General features: G+C 42.6%; 2 protein-coding genes across 9 annotated transcripts in view; one reads left to right on the top strand and one right to left on the bottom strand.

Annotated features, from left to right (window-relative positions):
* Nucleotides 1-15,396, bottom strand: part of CAPZA1 (capping actin protein of muscle Z-line subunit alpha 1) — a 41,583-nt gene extending 26,187 nt beyond the window's left edge. The window contains exon 1 of the mRNA XM_040998989.1: nt 15,294-15,396. Within this exon, the coding sequence (XP_040854923.1) occupies nt 15,294-15,332 (39 nt within the window). The 5' untranslated portion in view covers nt 15,333-15,396. The remainder of the gene's footprint in view (nt 1-15,293) is intronic.
* A 64-nt stretch (nt 15,397-15,460) lies between these two features.
* ST7L (suppression of tumorigenicity 7 like) overlaps nt 15,461-19,317 on the top strand; it is an 88,083-nt gene continuing 84,226 nt past the window's right edge. For 7 of the 8 annotated variants that reach the window (XM_040998980.1, XM_040998988.1, XM_040998986.1 and 4 more), the window contains exons 1-2: nt 15,461-16,250; nt 19,066-19,148. In XM_040998980.1, the coding sequence (XP_040854914.1) occupies nt 16,046-16,250; nt 19,066-19,148 (288 nt within the window). In that variant the 5' untranslated portion in view covers nt 15,461-16,045. The remainder of the gene's footprint in view (nt 16,251-19,065; nt 19,149-19,317) is intronic. The other variant, XM_040998984.1, reaches the window with a different exon arrangement.

Raw genomic sequence — 19,317 nt, 5'->3', positions numbered from 1 at the left:
GAGCCCACTATTTCCCTCCCAGGCCTCTCCCACTCCCAGATTCCAGCTGATGCTGTGTCTAAGCCCAAACAACCCTCGCCCACTTTAATTTTGTTTGCACCAGTAGGAATAATGCGCCAAGCCCGGCTTTTCCCTGATCTAGTCCGCATGAGGCGCACAGGTGTGGTAGTTGTGCCTCTTTAAATACTTATTTTACTTATTTCTTATATACCATTGTAGAATTACAAATGCACAAGCAAGCAGTTGCATTTCTTTTCCTGAAGGAGATATACTCTATTTTTATTATGGTTAAGAATCTTAGAATCAGTGCTATCTCCTAATGGAGTATTTCCCATTTGAAGATTATTTAAGATGCTTATTCTTGACAAGAGTAAAGAATTTTATTTTTAAACCTTTTTCCAATTTTATTTTTCTCCATCTGGTTCTAAGGCCTTAACTATCAACAACAAATTGGGGCAGTAAATTTGGTAGCTGTAAATTATAAGTTGTTGACATACATATATTTCAATATCAAAATAGGTCCAGAAATCCAGTTTCAGTGCCATTATCAAACAAACAAAATACCTGCCAGTTAAGGATTCTCAGAGGCTGGTCAGGACTTAATTTAGGGCTACAATTCTAGAAAAGATATATATCTTAGTGATCTCTAGGTCAAAAATGAAACATTGGCTTCACTGAATAACTGTTATCTTTTTTTTTAAAATTCCAAATAAGGTAAACATTTTTCCAGTTTAAAACTGGCAACATTATGAGACAAAATTTTCAGACAAATTTTCTGATGTATAAGTTCAGTATGAGTTATCATTATCAGCAGGCCTAAAGTTAAAAAACACAAAGGTGTATCTTTTTTAAAAAGGTTTAAACATCTATTTTATTTTAAAGGTAGAACATCAGAGGGCAAGAACGGGGCAGAGATAGAACAAGAGAAAAAGAACAGGTCTTCCACCTGCTGGTTTAAACCCTTAATGACTACAACTGGGCCAAGGCTGAAGCCAGGACTCCAGACTAGGTGGAAGGGGTTCAGGTATTTGGCCTATCTATATCCTTGGTTGTCTTCCCAGGCACCGTAACAGGAAACTGGATAGGAAGTAGAGCAGCTAAGGCTACAGAGCACTCTGAAATGGGATGAAGAAGTCCAAAGTGGAGACTTAATTCGCTATGTCACAAGGCTGACTCCAAGATTTATCTCTCTTTTTTTGAAAGATGTATTTATTTTTATTGGAAAGTCAGATATACAGAGAAGGAGAGACAGAGGAATATCTTCCGTCCAATGATTCACTCCCCAAGTGAGCGCAACGGCTGGTGCTGTGCCAATCTGAAGCTGGGAACCAGGAACCTCTTCCTCCAGGTCTCCCACACAGGTGGCAGGGTCCCTAAGCTTTGGGCTTTCCTCAACTGCTTTCCCAGGCCACAAGCAGGGAACTGGATGGGAATTGGAGCTGCCGGATTAGTGAGGACTTTAGCTGCTAGGCCATGCCACCGGCTCAAATAAAAAGTCTTGAATAATCTTTCCAACCATTTTAACAAGTATCAGGATAATTTTTTCTGTAGCAGGAATTTTTGCAGTTTATAACACTTAGTGTATAAAATGACATACTTAGGAATTAATTTTATAAGCAAGAATGAAACAAATACCAGGTTCTATTTTCTAATTACTTCTTCCAGTCTTTCCCTTTTAATTAGTAATCTCCCTGTGCATGAAGTTAGAGGGAAATCATCCTATAGACTCTTCTAATATAAGACACAAACAATAGTGGTAAAGATTTCTAAGAATGTTTAGCTACAAGTTCAAGTTAAATGGCAAGCCATATTAAATAAAACAAACAAAGTATTGGCTTAGTCTAAATGAAACTAGAAAAATTCTTAAATGCAAAGGCCCGGCAGCGTGGCCTAACAGCTAAAGTCCTCGCCTTGAATGCGCCGGGATCCTATATGGGCACCGGTTCTAATCCCGGCAGCTCCACTTCCCATCCAGCTCCCTGCTTGTGGCTTGGGAGAGCAGTTGAGGATGGCCCAGAGCCTTGGGACCCTGCACCCGTGTGGGATACCCGGAAGAAGTTCCTGGCTCCTGGCTTCGGATTGGCATAGCTTCGGCTGTTGCACTCACTTGGGGAGTGAATCATTGGACGGAAGATCTTCCTCTCTGTCTCTCCTCCTTTCTATATATCTGACTTTCCAATAAATAAATAAATCTTTAAAAAAAATTCTTAAATGCAAAACAGCTCTAATTTGTCTGGCCCTCTCTCACTCACATACACACACAGACACATCCCACAGAGAAGCAAAGGACCCTTTACAGTTTAATTAGCAGGTATGCCTAAATGTGGAGATTAAGAACCAAGAAGTAGCAAAGTCTGAGATAAACTGTTCTAATGAGTCAGAAAAAAAAAAAGATAAAAATGATTGTAAAGATCCCATAAGCAACTTGCTACCCAGGACTTTAAACATATTAAAATACCAATTGCCAGAAATAGGCAAAACAAAGTTAAAAAATAAGAAAAAGGTTCCCACCAGACAACCTAAGATTTAGACATCAGGGAATAAGAAATCCACATGTCAAGTTCAAAAGGGTAAAGCTGGCCACGGGAGAAAGCATGCTGAATGGAAACGGCACCAGTGGCAAACAAAGATTTTGCCTTTGTTTATTTTTATAAAGGATTTATTTTTATTTGAACTGCAGTTAACAGAAAGACGGACATGAGATTTTACATATACTGTTTCACTGCCCAAATGTCCAAAATAGCTGGATCTGGGATGATCTGAAGCCAGGAGCCAGGAGTTTCTTCTGGATCTCCACATGGGTGTAGGACCAAGGACCCAGGCCATCCTTCGCAGCTGTTTTCCCAGACACAGTAGCAGGGAGCTGGATTACAAGTGGAGCAGCCAGGACTTGAACCAGTGGCCTTATGGGATGCCAGCACTGATGGAGGACTAATCTCTAGGCCACAGCACTGTCCACAGACTCTGTGTATAATATATGGTGCATCTTTGGCATGTTATGGCATTCTAACTCACACACACACAAAAAAGGTCTTCAATTTAGATTTTCCTTCAAAATCAAGAGTCTGACCTGATTTCACACTCCAGCTTTCTTATTTGCTTAGTTTCCTCATTTGTGATCTTAATAACTGTTCATATCTAGAACTGCTTTAAAGAATCCAATGAAGGGCCTGGTGTGGTACCATGATGGCTAAAGTCCTTGCCTTGCACACACTGGGATCCCATATGAGGACTTGTTTGTGTCTGGCAGCCCTGCTTCCAGCTTCCTGCTCATGAACTGGGAAAGTAGTCTAGGACAGCCCAAAACCTTTGGACCCTGCACCTGCACTGGAAACCTGGAAGGGGCTCCTGGCTGCTGGTTTTGGATCAGCTCAACTCTGGCTGTTGCATCCACTTGGGAAGTAAATCAGCAGATGGAAGATCTTTCTGCCTCTTTCTGTAAATCTGACTTTCCAATAAAAATAAATAAACAAATACTTAAAAAATCAAGTGAAGTAATAGATGGACCAAGACACAGAATATGCTTAATTTTTCACTAAGCAAACACTAGGTGGTACCACATTTCACATTTCTTTCTTTTCCCTTTTTCTTTCCCTTTAATTCCCCTCCCCTTTCCTTTCCTTTGCTTCCTTTTTTCTTCTTGGGTAACATTTATTTTCATTTGAAAGGCAGATTTACAGAGAGGAGAGACAAAGAGAAAGATCTTCCACCTTCTGGTTCACATCTCAAATAGCCACAATGGTTGGAATGAGCCAATGTGAAACCTGGAACCTCCTAAGAGTCTCCCAGGCAGGTTCAGGGTCTGAAAGCTTTGGGTCATCCTCCTCTGCTTTCTCAGGACACAAGCAGGGAGCTGGATGGGAAGTGGAGCAGCGGGACAGGAACCAGCACCCTTAAGGAAACCAGTGCTTGCTGGCTAAAATTAGTCAATTGAGTCATCATGCTGGCCCTACCAAATTTCAAGCGATGTGCTTTCTAAAAAAGTTCAGATATTGAAAGAAGCACTTGGCACATGATTAAGATACTACTTTGGACATCTCCATCCCATACTAGAGAGCTTGGTTCAAGCCTTGGCTGTCCCACTTCCTATCCAGCTCCATGCTAATGCCCTGGGAAAGAACTGAAGATGGATCAAGAACTTGGGCCTATCACCCATGTGGGAAACCCAGATGAATATTCCAGGTTTCTCACAGCACCCACAGGGTGAACAAGAGCTGTGTGGGATGTGGGACAGACCAGGCTAGGCGGCAGCACATACAAAAATCGAGGTTTAGGGCGAGTGTTACTGAGGGTCACCCTAATTAGGCTGGGGCACTTGCTGGTGTGTGTAAAGAACAGGGCTGGGTTGGGCTATGCAGGGCTAGGCTGCAAGCACTCACCAGTTCATGTGAGAGATGGGGCCAGGAGCAGAACTGACCAGGCAGCTGCATCTAAGCAGCTGGTGCAGGTGAAAGACTGAACCTGCACTGGAGCACACAACAGTCAGATATGAGGTCACTCCAGGTAAGGCTTCTTGGGGGACTCCCCAACTAGATCACTGGACTCAGATCCTGGCCACAATCAGCTCATCTGGGCCAAGAGAGAATGTCAAATGCCTTATCACTGGATGGAAAGCAGAACAGTTTGGACAACTCTCCTGTCCAAGCTTTACGACATGTTTCTGGGTCCATGAATGCATTGGGGTGGACTTGATCAGCCAAAAGATTTCAGAAAGATTTTTCTCAACTCTGGTGCAATGAAGCCAATGAAGTCTTGGCCTCAGAACAATTAAAACCACACAAGTAACACCCTCAGAACACTATTCCCCACATTGGGGTCTCTAAGGCATTATCAAATGAAGGTCCTGTCCCTGGGTGCTGATGTGGTATGGCTGGACAGCAAGGAGTGGCCCCTTCCCATTCCCTCCCTGCAGACACAGGAGAAAAAAGTAAAATGAAACATTTGTCCCACCCAACATCCTCCATGCTTCAACCCCACTTTAATCAGAGGCTGACATAGGTGTGCATCCCTCTCAACTATGTAAATAATATTAAAAATCAAACAGAAAGTTAACAAAAAAAGAAAAGAAAAGAAATTCCAGGCTTCTGACTTTGGCTTAGCCCAGCCTTGGTTTTGTGGCCATCTGGGGAGTGAACCAGCACACACTCCTTCTTTCTCCCCTACTCCCTCTAGCTCTATCATTTTACCTTTCAGGTAAATAAGTAAATAAATCTTAAACACACAAATCATTGATTTGATCCCAGACATTGAGGTGGATCATTAAAAACTTAAGAAAAAATACTGTGAAACAGTCAACAAATTGCCTTTTGGCTTAAACCAGTGAATTTGAACCTTGGTTATAGATTAGAATTATCTGGGAGATTCAAATAGATTGATGGGTGAGTTCCATAAGCAGAAATTCTGACTGACAGGTTGGGGAACCTGGGTATCAGAATATTTAAACTTCCTCAGGTGATTCTTATATGCTGGAAAGTTTAGCTGACTCATCTTGAGCTAGTATAAAAATGCAAATTATCATGTGGATACAAATAACCTTAGAGAAATATAGAGTAAGCAAAGTTTTCCAATTTTTGTATACTTTGCCACTGTTTTCAAACTATTTATAAAAATAAAGTTCTTAGTAAGGATGTGTCAAACATTCCAAAATCACTACAATTCAAAGCAGCAAAATTGTCAAATCAGTAGTATTGGTAAAATATGGCACAGAACTTGAGAGGAAGGAGATGGACAGAGGCTGGACTACTGACAATTACAAGGAAGAGGCAACAGAATCTAAGCTTCAGCTCTGCAAAGTGTATTAGATCCTTTGGGGAAGGCCTGACAAGTGAGGCAACAGTATGAAAAAAAAAGTGGGAGGAAACGCTTTCCGTAAGCAGATCAGTTTCTAGGAATAGAGGATTTATTTGGAGAGTTTTTTTTTAAAACAGTAAGATGAGTCAGATGGCAGCAGTTAAGCTAACTTTTTTCAAGCCCCCTTCCTCCCACGGTGGGTAACAGAGACATGCTGCATAGAAAGCTCTATTACAAAATAGAATTTTTCAGTAACACAGAAACACTAGCATCCTCAAATTGGCTTCACAAAACCAGGAAGATAGACTGCCCTCTGAGAGTTAACTTAAAAATCAAGACAGATATTATCAAAGCGTGATTCATTCCACAGATACCTGTTTCAGTAACACACTGTCCTCACGGTGCACACACATTCTTGTGATAGACAGACAACAAAACATGTTGTGTGCTAGTAAGTGATACATGTTAAGGACTAAACGGCAAGGCAAAGAACAGGATGGTAAACGTTTGGGTTTGAAGCTGGATACCAGAGAAGGCGTCAATGTGCAGGTAACTGCTGATTAAACAGCTGGAGAGAATAAGGGATACCGAACGAACAGGGCTCCAGTGAAAAAAGCCAAGGCAAAGACCCCGAGGAGAAAATGTGTGGCTGGACCGTAGAGCAAAGGGATAAAAACGTGGGAGATAAAGGCGAACAAATAAGGAGCAAAGAAGTAAATCCAGAGCAGGAGGGGACTTGACAGAGTGAAGAAGTCCTATGCTGAGGAAGATGGGAAACCGGCAGAGGGTTCTGAGCAGAGTACTGGCACATTGGGACCGACATTTGAACCACTCCACTCTGAGTGGTTCCTTAAAGATAGCTTGCTGAACAGTACGAGCAGTAACACCAAAAAGACTCTCTAATAATCCAGGTGAGGGGTATGGGGACTTCTTCCAGAGTGGCTGGAAAAGGGGTAGGGCGAGAAAGGAAAAAGTCTGGAGTTGAATCAAAGATAATACTATTGGATTTAGCCTATGCAACCAAAGAATGGAAGAGCCATTAACTAAGGCTGAATAGGAAAATGGCTTCTACAGAGGGACTTCTTTCCAGCCCTGTAAACCCCCTGCTGGCAATGTGACAAAGTAACCTGTCAGTGAAAAAGATCCAATGCTGTTACACTGGGTGTTACACTGGGTGTACACCTGTTATGAAAGAAAATTTCACAAAACCCTAGACCACATAGTTAACTTTCCTGGCTCTATTTCCAAGCTCAAACTGTTAAAAAGATTATGTTATAATTTCCTATGTTTCTGACCTGTCAAAAAATATTTTTTCTGTATTTATTAAACCCCACCTCATACATTAATTAATTTCATCAGCCTAGTCACTATGAGTTTACCCCTGAGAGAGATTTAGAGTTCAGTATCCTGATGAATCAAGCTTTTAAATTTAACTGGCACAGGCCCAAGATTTGAACTTCAGAGATTCCATGAAGATAATGGCTCTAGAACTGCGCAGGAATTACTGGGAAGCTTATAAAAATAGATTTCTGACCAGTAGTACCAAATCAAGAAATTTGCTTCTGACAGAAGCATACCTGAGCTTCTACTCTGGGCAAAAACGGCCCATGGCACTCTCATACTGCAGTTCTAAGCAGGCAGCCGACCCCTTTATCCTTGTCATGGGAATCTTCAAAGTAGATGTGTATTTACAACGTACTTTAAAAACGTACTAAATTCTTAGTGGCACATTTAAAGAAGTGCAAAGGGCATTCTGTCAGTTCGGCAAAATGCAGTAATAGCCGGGCAACATGAATGTCTCAGTGTCTATGTAAGCACCCATGCTACCACACCATTAACATGATTGCTGTTTAGGGCTGTGTCAATCACTAGAATTGCTCACCATCCTAACAACTACCTCCTCTCTGAAAGGAACCAAAACGGGAAGAAGGAAGCAGTGCTGGATTTCAGGTTTAGGAAACACTCCGCCCCATCCGGAGTGCCCCTTGGGGAGGTCCAGCTCAGTTCCAATTGAGTCTTCACTTGCTGGCTTTGACCTGACCCAACTATTGCATTTTGGGGCTTTACAGAGTAATCCCCAGCTCTGTCTCTGCCTCTCAAAGAAAAACATATATTTTATTTTGATTGGAAAGTCAGATATATGGAGAGTGGGAGACAGAGGAAGATCTTCCATCCAATGATTTATTCCCTATGCGGCCGCAAAGGCCAGTGCTGTGCCAATCCGAAGCCAGGAGCCAGGGAACTTCCTCCAGATCTCCCACATGGGTGCAGGGTCCCAAGGCCTTGGGCGGTATTTGACTGCTTTTCCAGGCCACAAGCAGGGAGCTGGATGGGAAGAGGGGCCGCCGGACTAGAACTGGCCCCATATGGGATCCCGGTGCATTCAAGGTGAGGATTCTAGCTGCTAGGCTACTGCATAGGGCCTGAAAAAATATTTTTTGAATGAGTAGGAACACACATTCTGGAAGCAGACTATTTCTGGTCACTTGGGTACTTTTTTTTTTAAACCTCAAATGTGTCTCAATTTACTCAACTATAAAATGGAAATAATTTCCTATTCTAGAGACATGCTTGTAGATAAACCTATGGTTACAATATAATGTTCCTAGCACACAGGCACTTGTAGGTTATCTAGATACAAAATACAGAAACCACAAGGCAGTTTTCTCATGGCCCAATAAATCTGCACTGGCCTGGCTTAGCACTATGCCTTCAGTGCTTCAGCTTCATACCACGCCATGACTGATCTGTCATCCTATGACCCACTCAACTGAGTATTTCACCTTAGAGAACTATCCTGAAGTACCTATATGTAGTTATAGCATGCGCTCAAGATTAACATGGCTGTGAACAATCTGCAGTAAAACAGCCAGAATGTAGAAAGAAAGGAGAGTCTGAAGATGGAACAATTAACACAGTTAATAATTCAAGCCAGGGCTGGCACCGTGGTATAATAGGCTAAGTTTGCACCTGTTGTGTCAGCATCCCATGTGAGCATCCCATATGAGTGTCCCGTCCCAGCCGCTCCACTTCTGATCCAGCTCCCTGCTAATGACCTGGGGAAGCAGCAGAAGACAGCCCAAATTCTTGGGCCCCTGCACCCACGTGGGAGGCCCGGAAGAAGCTCCAGATCAGCACAGCTCCTTTGGAGTGAAACTGCAGGTGGAAGATCTCTCTCTTCGCCTTTCCTTCTAAAACTTTGCCTTTCAAAAAATAAAGAAATTTTAAAAATAAATAAGTCTTTAAAAAACTTAAACACAAGCAAAGATTGTGAAAGAAGACAATGTGAGAAGCAATACAGAGAGCAATATAGACATGTTCGAGATACTGCCAAGTATAAAGTAAATTTACTTCTTCCTGAATAAAAGACAAAAAACACAGAAATAATTAAAATTACTGGTTGCTTCTTAGAGGAACTAAATGGCTAGAAGAGGGGTTGGACTAAACTTTATTCATGCCCTGTTCTAACCGTTCTGATTTTAGGGCAGTAATTCCCATTATCTAAAATTTAAAAAAAATCAATTAATGGAAATGGAGGAACATAATCCAATGACAGGAAGGAACAAGCCATAGGACTTAAGGGAGAAAAAGATAATGCCAATGTTCTGAGCCTGCACCATTCAAAGAACGGTGAGATGAATAGAAATGCAAAGGTTGACGAGAGCTTCTGATGGAGATGAGAAAAGTAATACTAAATGAACACTAAAATTACTGCCGAACCCCAAAATACCTACATAGTCATTTGTCTTTATATCATGACTAATTTCTTCCATCCATAGTTTATTTCCACATGCTGACTCAAGAGATGAAAATTAAAGAGATGTGAAAAAAAAAAATCAGCAAAAAGGTGAGAAAATTAGCAAAGACACAAGAGAAGTTTGAGCACTGAAGAGAGAAAATAAATGATATCTTGTCCTATATGGTATGTTTTTCTAGATTTAAAGGAGATAATTTACAGCAGATGCACAAATACCTTAATCAGGGACTTCGCAAGAGTTGAACCATGTACATAGCAATTTTGGTAATCATAAAGTTTTGCAACTTCATGAGGTCTAGTAGCAGTCTGTTCCCAGGAGGGCCATAACACTCCCAGCAGAGGCGCAGCAGAGTATCAGTGAAGGCAGCGCATGCTCAGATACAATGAATGTACAGAGGGGCACTCAGGGTATAGCACATGCCTGAACACTAGAAATACCAGTGCTTATCAGAAATGCAGCACTGGCACACAGAGAAAAGCAAATATTTTATTTTATAATAAAGGCGTGTGTGCTAGGGAAATCAGAGAATCAATAAAGCTGTGATCTCCATACCAACAAGCTGTGCCTACACTGTGTATGTGTACTGGTGCAAAGGTGCAAAAGATGACAAGATAACGGTTTCAGTTATTAATTCACAGTTCTGTTATCACGGAAAATAGAAGCAGACAATTTAAGAGCTCCCTGGGATATTTTAATGTTTCCATTTTGTTTTACTTATTTGAAAATGAGACTTACAGAGGTCGTAAGAAGATAGAGTGAGAGATCTTTCCTAACTGGTTCACTCCCCACATGGCTCCAATGTAACAGCTGGGCCAGGCCAAAGCCAGGAGCTTCATCTGGTCTCTTAAGAGGGGCAGCAGTTGTCTAAGCACCTTGGGCATCTTTTACTGCTTTCCCAGGCCTTATAAGGAGATTGGATGAGAACTGGAATAGCTGGGACAGAAATTGGTAGTCCATATGGGATGTTGGCATCAGAGGCAGTGACTTGGCCCACTACACCACAATTTTGGGCCAGTGTTTCAGTGGTTTTCTTTTTCTCAAACCAATGTTTCAGGTTTTCAAAATAAGATTTATTTTTTATAAGATTTATTTATTTTCATTGCAAAGTCAGATACACATAGAAAAGGAAAGACAGAGAGGAAGATTTTCAGTCTGATGATTCACTCCCCAAGGATCCACCAATAGCTGGACCTGTGTTGATCCAGAGCCAGGAGCCTCTTCCAGGTCTCCCATGTGGGTGCAGGGTCCCAAGGTTTTGGGCTGTCCTCAACTGCCTTCCCAGGCCACAAGCAGGGAGCTGGATGGGAAGCAGGGCTGCCAGGATTAGAACCAGCACCCATATGGGATCCCGGGGTGTGCAAGGTGAGGGACTTTAGTTGTTAGGCTATTGTGCCTGGCTCCAATGTTTCAGTGTTTTTTTCTCAAACCAACGTTTCAGTTTTTAAACACATGTTTCCATTACTTTGATAAATTCATTAAACTTTGTTCAGTTGGTTTGATCCAATCCCTCTTCCTCTGTTTCTAGAAGGAAACCGAAGTCCATTCACAAATGATTTTTCCAAAATCACCCATGGCTACAAAAGTATCAGGGAGATCCTAATCCTCCAGCATTCAAGATCACTCTTTTCCAGGACAATTCATTTATGATTAATTAAATGGATGCATGCATACTGAGTATTCATTTATTACATGAGAAAAAAATCCAGTGTAATTAAAAAACAATTGCTTCAGAAGACAAACCTAGGCTATGGATTTTCTTTTTTCTGTTTTTTCTTTTTTTAAGATTTATTTATTTTTCTTGAAAAAGAAAAGGAAAGACAGAAACATCTTCTGTCTGCTACTTCACTCCCCAAATGGCTGCAATTGCAGGAGCTGAGCCAATCCAAAGCCAGGAGCTTCTGGGTCTCCCAGGCAGGTGCAGAGTTCTAAGGCTTTGGGCCATCCTCCTCTGCTTTCCCAGGCCACAGGCAGGGAGCTGGAAGGGAAGTGGAGTGGCTGGAATATGAACCAGTCCCCATATGGGACCCCAGTGCATGCAAGGTAAGGACTTTAGCCAATAGGCTACAGCAGCAAGCCCAAGCCTATACTCTTCTTAAAAATGTTGCCTTAATTTCATCTACTTGAAAGGTAGGGAGATAGAACAAGAGACAGACTGAACTTTCAACTACAGGTTTATTGCCGAAATACCCACAGCAGGAAACCACAACACAGGGTCTAAGTAAAAGCCCAGAACTCAATCTAGCATCCCATGTGGGTCCAAGCATTTAGAATCATCACCTGCATAATCAGAAGCTGGATGGGATGTGGAGCTGCTGGGCTCCAGCTGGCACTCAGGTATGGGATCGGGGGATGGGGAGTGGTCCCAATCTGTACCTTAGCTCCTTTTGCCAGTGTCCACTCCAATGATCTTACATTCTTAACAAAAGATTGATCTGAATTTGTTTATCAAACAGATTACATGAACATTATTCAGCAAAGAAAATGAAAGGGAGAGATGGCAAAGAATGACAGTATTAATGCTAATCATCAATCTGTAGCCAAGGTAAATAAACTTTGGGATTTACCTCCTCTACAAGAATTTTATATTTATGTAGTTTTCATGAGCTCTATATAAAACCCTCATATTTATGCCTCTGAGTTATTTATAACATTTTCTCTATCTTCATTAAGTAATTTTGATAAACTTGTAAAAAAAAAAAAAACACCAGCTCTGAAACCACTATCATCGGCTAGACTGAAAGTATACAGAGAACCATTTCTCACTTACAGCATTTTTGAAGTTCCATACTAAACTTATACTAGTTAGGCTGATGGGAAAAACAGCTAGTTACCTTTTTCTTTAGCACTAACATGTGCTTCCATTTATATTTTTTAAATGCGGAACCATGAAATAAAAGAAATAGACAATGTTAAGAACCCGAACAACCAGCTCACATGTCAGTGCTGTCAGTTATGGCATCCTGATCTTGTAGGAATTTACAACGAAGTAACTGGAGAGTCCAAGTAACTAGATTAGAGCAGGTTCCTAGAAACTGCAAACTCAAGGATATGACTGAAAGCATTCATTTCCGATGTTATTACACTTTCAACTTCCTGTTTTATTTAGACAGCTCTTCATGACCATTTCAGGTAACAACGCAGAAGTTTAAAAAAAAAAAACCAACTTCCTCTTCATAAAGTGATAAAAACTTCAGCAGTTAGTCTTGAGAAGGGATGATTTTACTAGTTTCTATTCAAATACTTGCAAGAGAATCAGAAATTATTATCATTCAATTCACCCCAAAGCTTACTGCTTTCTGAAGAAAGCAAGAAAGATAAAGAGCAATGTTAAAATGTCTGACACAATGACATCAATACCCCAGAAAAAACGCAGTTGCAGCTTAAACTTAAAAGGAGAAAAAAAAAGCAAAATTTAAATTTCCTTCAAGGAAAAATCAGATATAAAGAAAGGCTCAAAATGTGTTTTTAGTAGTTGTGAAAGTCTTAAAGACAAAAACCTTGTGAAGGGTTACGGTTCAAGAATGCGGAGACAGCCAAAGGATCAATTCATTTTGGAAAAAATACCTTCTCAAGTCTTGCATTCATTCATTTAAAAGAAATCAGAAAACTAGGGAAGGCGTGAGCAGGGCCGATATGAAGCTGAGGAGGAACTGAAATAGCCTTAGGATCAAGGCCCTCTGATTTTACACATAGATTCACAATAGATAAGAATAGACAGATTTCTAACCTCCACTATGAAACCTAACGAAATTTCAACTGCAAATCAAGTGGATTTATTCAATGAGCTTTTCATCCCATTAGCTCTACTTAGCCATTCACCCTAAAAAAGACAATGTGGTTGATGAGAACTCTTTACCCAACATGAAATTCAACAGTTTGGGGAAGATTCACTTCACTAATTATCATTTGCTCGTTATGTTATAATTAAGACTAAACAATATGCCTGCAGATAAGAGGAAATAGTCACAAATCTGCTGGTACAAAATCAAGACCATCAGTGAAAGATCCTGACAGTGTCCAAAAACATCTAATCTGTACTTCAAAATAAACAGATATTTTCCCAAATTTAATTTGTAAGGCATTCAATCCTACTGAGAAAGACAAAAACAATCTGACAGCACCAGCAAATGCCTTTCACATTGGCACAGTAACCTTTAAAAGTTTATTAACTAAGGTTTTTAATAAAAATTTGCTGTAACAATATTTTTGCTTAAACTAAGCAGACCATCAGTTAATAAAAATTTTATCCCAGGATTTTCAGTGTAATTTTATCTGAATCACAACTATTTGCCTTAAAATAACATTTCGGTTGTTTTCCTAGTGTAAGTTTTTAGAGGAGGATTTTCCCTCCTACATGCTACACACACACACACACACACACACACACACACGAATCAACATCCAAGCAAGACAACCAAACACTAAAGTGCTCTTCAATGGCTGGTGTTGAGTACATTCTCAAGCATTTCAAAATGGCATTCCATAAACAGGTAGGACATGTCAAAATTATTCTGTCCAGAAGCATCCTGAGTCACAAACACAGTCCCTTCTTCCACCCCAATCTTAAAAGCCAGCAAGCAAGCACTCAAATTCACAGCACACTCAAAGGTACACACTTCCGTTAACAGCCACTATAGGAGACACAAGTGCTAATTCTTACTCTGCGTAGTAAAGCCGTTCTAGTGTTCACAAGCTCTAAAATGATGTAGTGAAAGCGTGACATTGTTAAGGAAAGTGCACAGTTGTCATTAAAAAAGAAAAAGTGGAGCATGAACTTATTTAAGACACTTTAAAAGGAATCTGCAAATTGTAGGCTGCCACATCCACCTGCAATCTTAAGCATCACAATGGAGCATCAAATCTGGCAGGGTGGCTTGTCCAGACTTAAGTGTGTTAACATGTTCATACTGTATAAAAGACCCTTATTGAATTAAAAAAAAAAACGGCTTTTTTGTTCACAAAAAAGCTAAAACAATCAAAATAATCGTCAGGGTGTTCAGATCAACGGATGGATGGAGCCAACGCGGCGGTGACAGGTACCCTACAATCCATCACGGGGTTGGTCAGCGGGGAGCAGTGGAGTTCAAATGTTGAAGCCACTGTCCCGAAGCTTACAAGTGAGTGAGTGAGTTCACCGGTAGTAAGTGAGAAAAGCTGCGGACGTGCAGTGAGGTGGGCACCCCCGGGGGAGCTGGACAACCTTTGGGGACTTCTCCTCGTTAAGGACTCGGGACAGCAGAAATCACTTCCTGACGAAGGAGGAGCAAAAGGGAAGTTAAGAGGCCACCCTGACCAGGAAGTGACTCGCCCTAAACTAGCCCCAATCATATTTAAAAATGGGGGGTTGGGGGGATGGGACGAGCCCAACTGCTAAAGAAGGTCAAAAATCGCTTTTCCCTGCTTTGCGACATCACCACCGGCCCCTCTCCTAAGGACCACAAAGAGCCCACGGTCACGAGAGACTAAAGGGAGAAAGTGTCGTCCCTGGTGGGAAGGCCGAGGGGCTGCGCCTCAGACCCGGAGGAAAAGAAGAGTTGAGTAATGGGGAACTGGGGCCACCGTGAGGCAGAGGAAGGCGCCTTAAGAGAGCAGCGTTCCGGCTGCGGAGAGCGGATGCCATCAGGGGCCAAGAACTTTCTTTTTTTTTTTTTTCTTGGGGACATTGCCAAGCTTCCCACCGCAGCCGAGTCGGACCCCTGTTCCCTGTCGGGGGGGAGGAGGTGAGGGAGAGGCGGGACCCCTTACCTTCTCCTCATCCGACACCCGATCCTCGAAGTCGGCCATCTTGGGCTGCTCTGGCCCAGCCCGGCGGCGGGCGCGAGGCAGGCCGGGAAGAAAGCCGAGTGATGGAATCACCGCAGGGGCCGTCGCAAGGACCCGCCCGGAAACCCCGACCGGCCCGGCGCCATGTCAGTCAGGCGCGGGCGTGAGGGCTCCTGCGGCCAGCGCCCCAGGAAGTCGCTTCTGCCTTCAGGGATTTGAAGTCTAGTATCTTTTTTTTTTCTTTCCCTCCACCCCCACTGAATTATATTCACTTCCCCGTTCAGCTATTGAATGCTGGCAGTGTTTGGATTGTTCCTGCCGCCTGGGCTCCATCCGACCAAACAGCGATTACTACTCGACTATTAAGTTTTCCTGGTATTCGTAATCTCCATGGCAGCCGAGTCCAAAGCGTTAAGAGCTGCTCGGCCCTTGAAACAGTCGGTTTGTTTTCCAATTCCGGGACTCGGGGGTGAAAGCAAAAAGAAAAACGCACTCCAGGGTCACATCTCAGTCTAGTTCCCTCAATACGTGCTGCCATCCGCCCCTCCCCTCAGAACTAGGGAACCCCCACTTTGGACGCGCTCTGCCTCCTTCCAGAGCTCGGCGCCCCGTTCCCCCAGGACTCTCAGACTTCACGGAGGCCAACTTGAGGTCCGCCACTATCCCAGGATTCCCGACTCCCGGTTTCCTGCCCTTTTCCCCTCCCAGCTCCCGGCGCCCGAGGCAGCGGCAAGATGGCGGACGGGCACGGCTTGTGTGAAGCCGGCGACGCGACCTCGACTCCGGCATCTCCTCCCGACGTGAGCCCGAGGCTGGGCTGGAAGGAGCGGCTACGGGCCGGGCTGGCGGGAACGGGGGCCTCGTTGTGGCTCGTGGCGGGGTTGGGGCTGCTTTACGCTCTGAGGGTCCCGCTGAGGCTGTGTGAGAACTTGGCAGCGGGTGAGACACTCGGGTCTCCCAGGGAAGGTTGGGGTCGCCAAGGGCCGGGGGGGGGGGGGCGGACCCGACAGCAGAGGAGGGATTTGGAGAAGGTGCCGGCCTTTGCGCGATCCCGTGGCATGGTTTTTCCTCTAGAGCCACAGCCCGGCAGCTGATTGTCAAAGCCGATCTGCCGCTAGCCGCTCCTCCCTAGAACTAAGATCCGCCCTCTTCTCTGTTCTCGCTCACCTGCGGAGAATCCACCTGACCAGCTGTAAGCTTCGGGTAGTAGGACAGAAGAGCGCTTTTGCAGATTTGCATATCCAGTTGATAAGCCCCCTCCCTGTTGGCAAGGGTGCCCTTAAGTCATTGCTTTGAATCTCCCGCCGCCCTTCAAGAGAACCCGCTGCAGAGAAGCACATCTCAGGGCAAATGCCGTGACCACACTGCACCATACGCTTGTGTTAAAAGCTCTTAAAGTTTTCGTGATAGTGATAGTTTTATCTGGAATAATGAACAGAACTAGGTAGGGTTGAGAGTGAGACAAGGGAGAGAGAAGTAACAGTGGGGTTGTTAATTAGCTGTTTACATTATGTGCGGAGTGCTTGCTTTGTAGTCTATCCTGAAGATAAAAAGATATGTCAGAGGTAGCTATCCCCCGTGGTTTTTCCGCAGGGACTGTTCTTGCAGCTCTGAGCAAGAGGAAGCTAGATAAGAACTACCGGCCTGTTACAGGATTTCACTAAAGCTCTGAGCAGCAGCCTCAGAATAGGATGAAATGATTCTGCGATGACTTAGTATCATGGTTTTATTTTTCTGTAGCAAAAGATGACAAATACCTCTTTTTGTAGTCCATGAGATGACATGAAAGACTGTGAGATAATATTCTGACATATTTTTAAAAATATATTATTTATTTGAAAGGCAGAGTTGAAGGGAGAGATACAGATCTTCCATCTGCTGATTAATCCGAAGGCAGGAGCCAGAAACCAGGAGTTTGTTTCAAGCAGGGTCCCAAAGGCTTGGGCTGTCCTCTGCTGCTTTCCCAGGTGCATTAGCAGGGATCTGACTCTGCCCATGTGGAATGCTGGCACTGCAGGTAGTGGCTTTACTCACTATGCCACAATGCTGGCTACAACATCACTAATTTTTTTATAAGACAGATACAGGTGTACCCTGATCTCACACAAAAAAAAGATACAAATATGAAACCAGAAATTGCTAATACTATACTGAAGAGCTAATTTGGCATGTGTAACAGGTGAATAAAGTGCTTAATGATGTTTGTATGCCCAGTAAAATGTTTTTAAATTTACTGGGTTTTTTTTTTTTTTTGCCCCTGTGTGTTAACCAGATATCCATTTACGTGAGAGTAGCTGACCGTGTTAGAGTTTTTTTTCTTTCTAAAGCCCACAGTATTTGTGTGACAATTATTTGAAACTTTCATTTTGTTACTCTGTCCCTCTGGAGCTGATTTACCACATCCCTCCCATTTCAAACACTGGTTTGTATTTCTCCAAAATAAGGACTTGTTGTAAACTTCCTTTGTAAAAAGAGGTCTGTTTAAACTTCTTACGGATTTGCAAAAGTTCTTGTTGAAGTTGTGATTTTTATCAAGTCCTTGAGTTTTACATTCAAAAGCAAGCTAAATTTACCTCATTTTGATATGCTGCTTATAAACTCCTACCTTTTCATGTGTGAATGAATTTTTAGTATACCATTAAATTAATGTTTTTTTAAAAAGATTTATTTTATTTTTATTGGAAAGGCGGATATACAGAGAGGAGAGACAGAGAGGAAGATCTTCCGTCCGATGATTCACTCCCCAAGTGAGCGCAACAGCTGATGCTATGCCGATCCAAAGCCAGGAGCCTCTTCAGGGTCTCCCACGTGGGTGCAGGGTCCCAAAGCTTTGGGCCGTCCTTGACTGCTCTCCCAGGCCACTGGCAGGGAGCTGGATGGGAAGCGGGGCTGCCGGGATTAGAACTGGCGCCCATATGGGATCCTGGGCGTGCAAGGCGAGGACCTTAACCACTTGTGCCATTGCGCCGGGCCCAGTATACCATTAATGTTAAAGTAGCCTTTTGAAATTTACATTAATATGTATATTTACTTGAAAGAATGACAAAGCAGGGAGAGGCAGAGAGAACTTCCATCCCCTGGTTCACTCCCCCAGATGGCCACAAGGGCTGAAGCCAGAAGCCCTGATCTCCATCTAGGTCTGCCATGTGAATGACAGAACCCTCAGATACTTGGGCAATGATCCACTGCCTCCGCAGGCTTGTCATCAGGAAACTGGATTGGAATCACAGCAACCAGGACTTGAAACTGTGCTAGGATATGGGTGATAACATTGCAAGCTGCAGCTTGGCTTGCTGTACCACAGGGCAGGCCCTAACAGTTAAAACTTTCTCAAGAAAGAAATTCATATTTCTTACTAGATATTAATATAAATTGCCCCCTAGATCAATATACTTTGATTTGACAATTTTTTGGCTTTACAAAGATATGAACATGAAACGCATTCAGTCGAAACCACACTTGACGAGTTGTGGAGGTAGATGGTTTTCCGCTGAGCTAGCAACATGCACTCTTGTGATGTTGTAATGTTAGTCACAGATCTGGAGAGTATGTGACTGGTACACTACAGCGATCATTGCTAAACTGTGTTAGTAGGTTCGATATGTTAAATGCATTTTTGACTTAATAAGTTTATTAGGAAGTAACCCCATCAAGAAGCATCTGTATAATTTTTCTTTAAAAATTTCTTGCATATTTGCAAATTAAATACTTTCAGTTTGCAATTTTTAATTTTTGACTTTTTTTCTTTTGACAGTGACAGTGTTTTTAAATTCATTGACACCCAAGTTCTATGTGGCACTTACAGGGATCTCTTCTTTGATATCAGGACTAATATTTGTAAGTACTTGCCATTTCCTTCATTTGTGTTTTGGTATGTTTAAAAATGCTCTTTTCTTTGGTTACAATAAATTGTAAGTGTTGGTGTAACAGTACATATGCCCAAATATATTCAGTATTTGAAAAGGTATCTATTCAAATAAGCTGGGCAAAAGTTACACAGATTGCC

This window comes from Ochotona curzoniae, unplaced genomic scaffold, assembly GCF_017591425.1.
Source record: "Ochotona curzoniae isolate NIBS_2020 unplaced genomic scaffold, NIBS_Ocur_1.0 scaffold_1037, whole genome shotgun sequence".
NCBI classification, from domain to species: domain Eukaryota; kingdom Metazoa; phylum Chordata; class Mammalia; order Lagomorpha; family Ochotonidae; genus Ochotona; species Ochotona curzoniae.
This window is presented reverse-complemented; position numbering and strand designations above follow the sequence as displayed.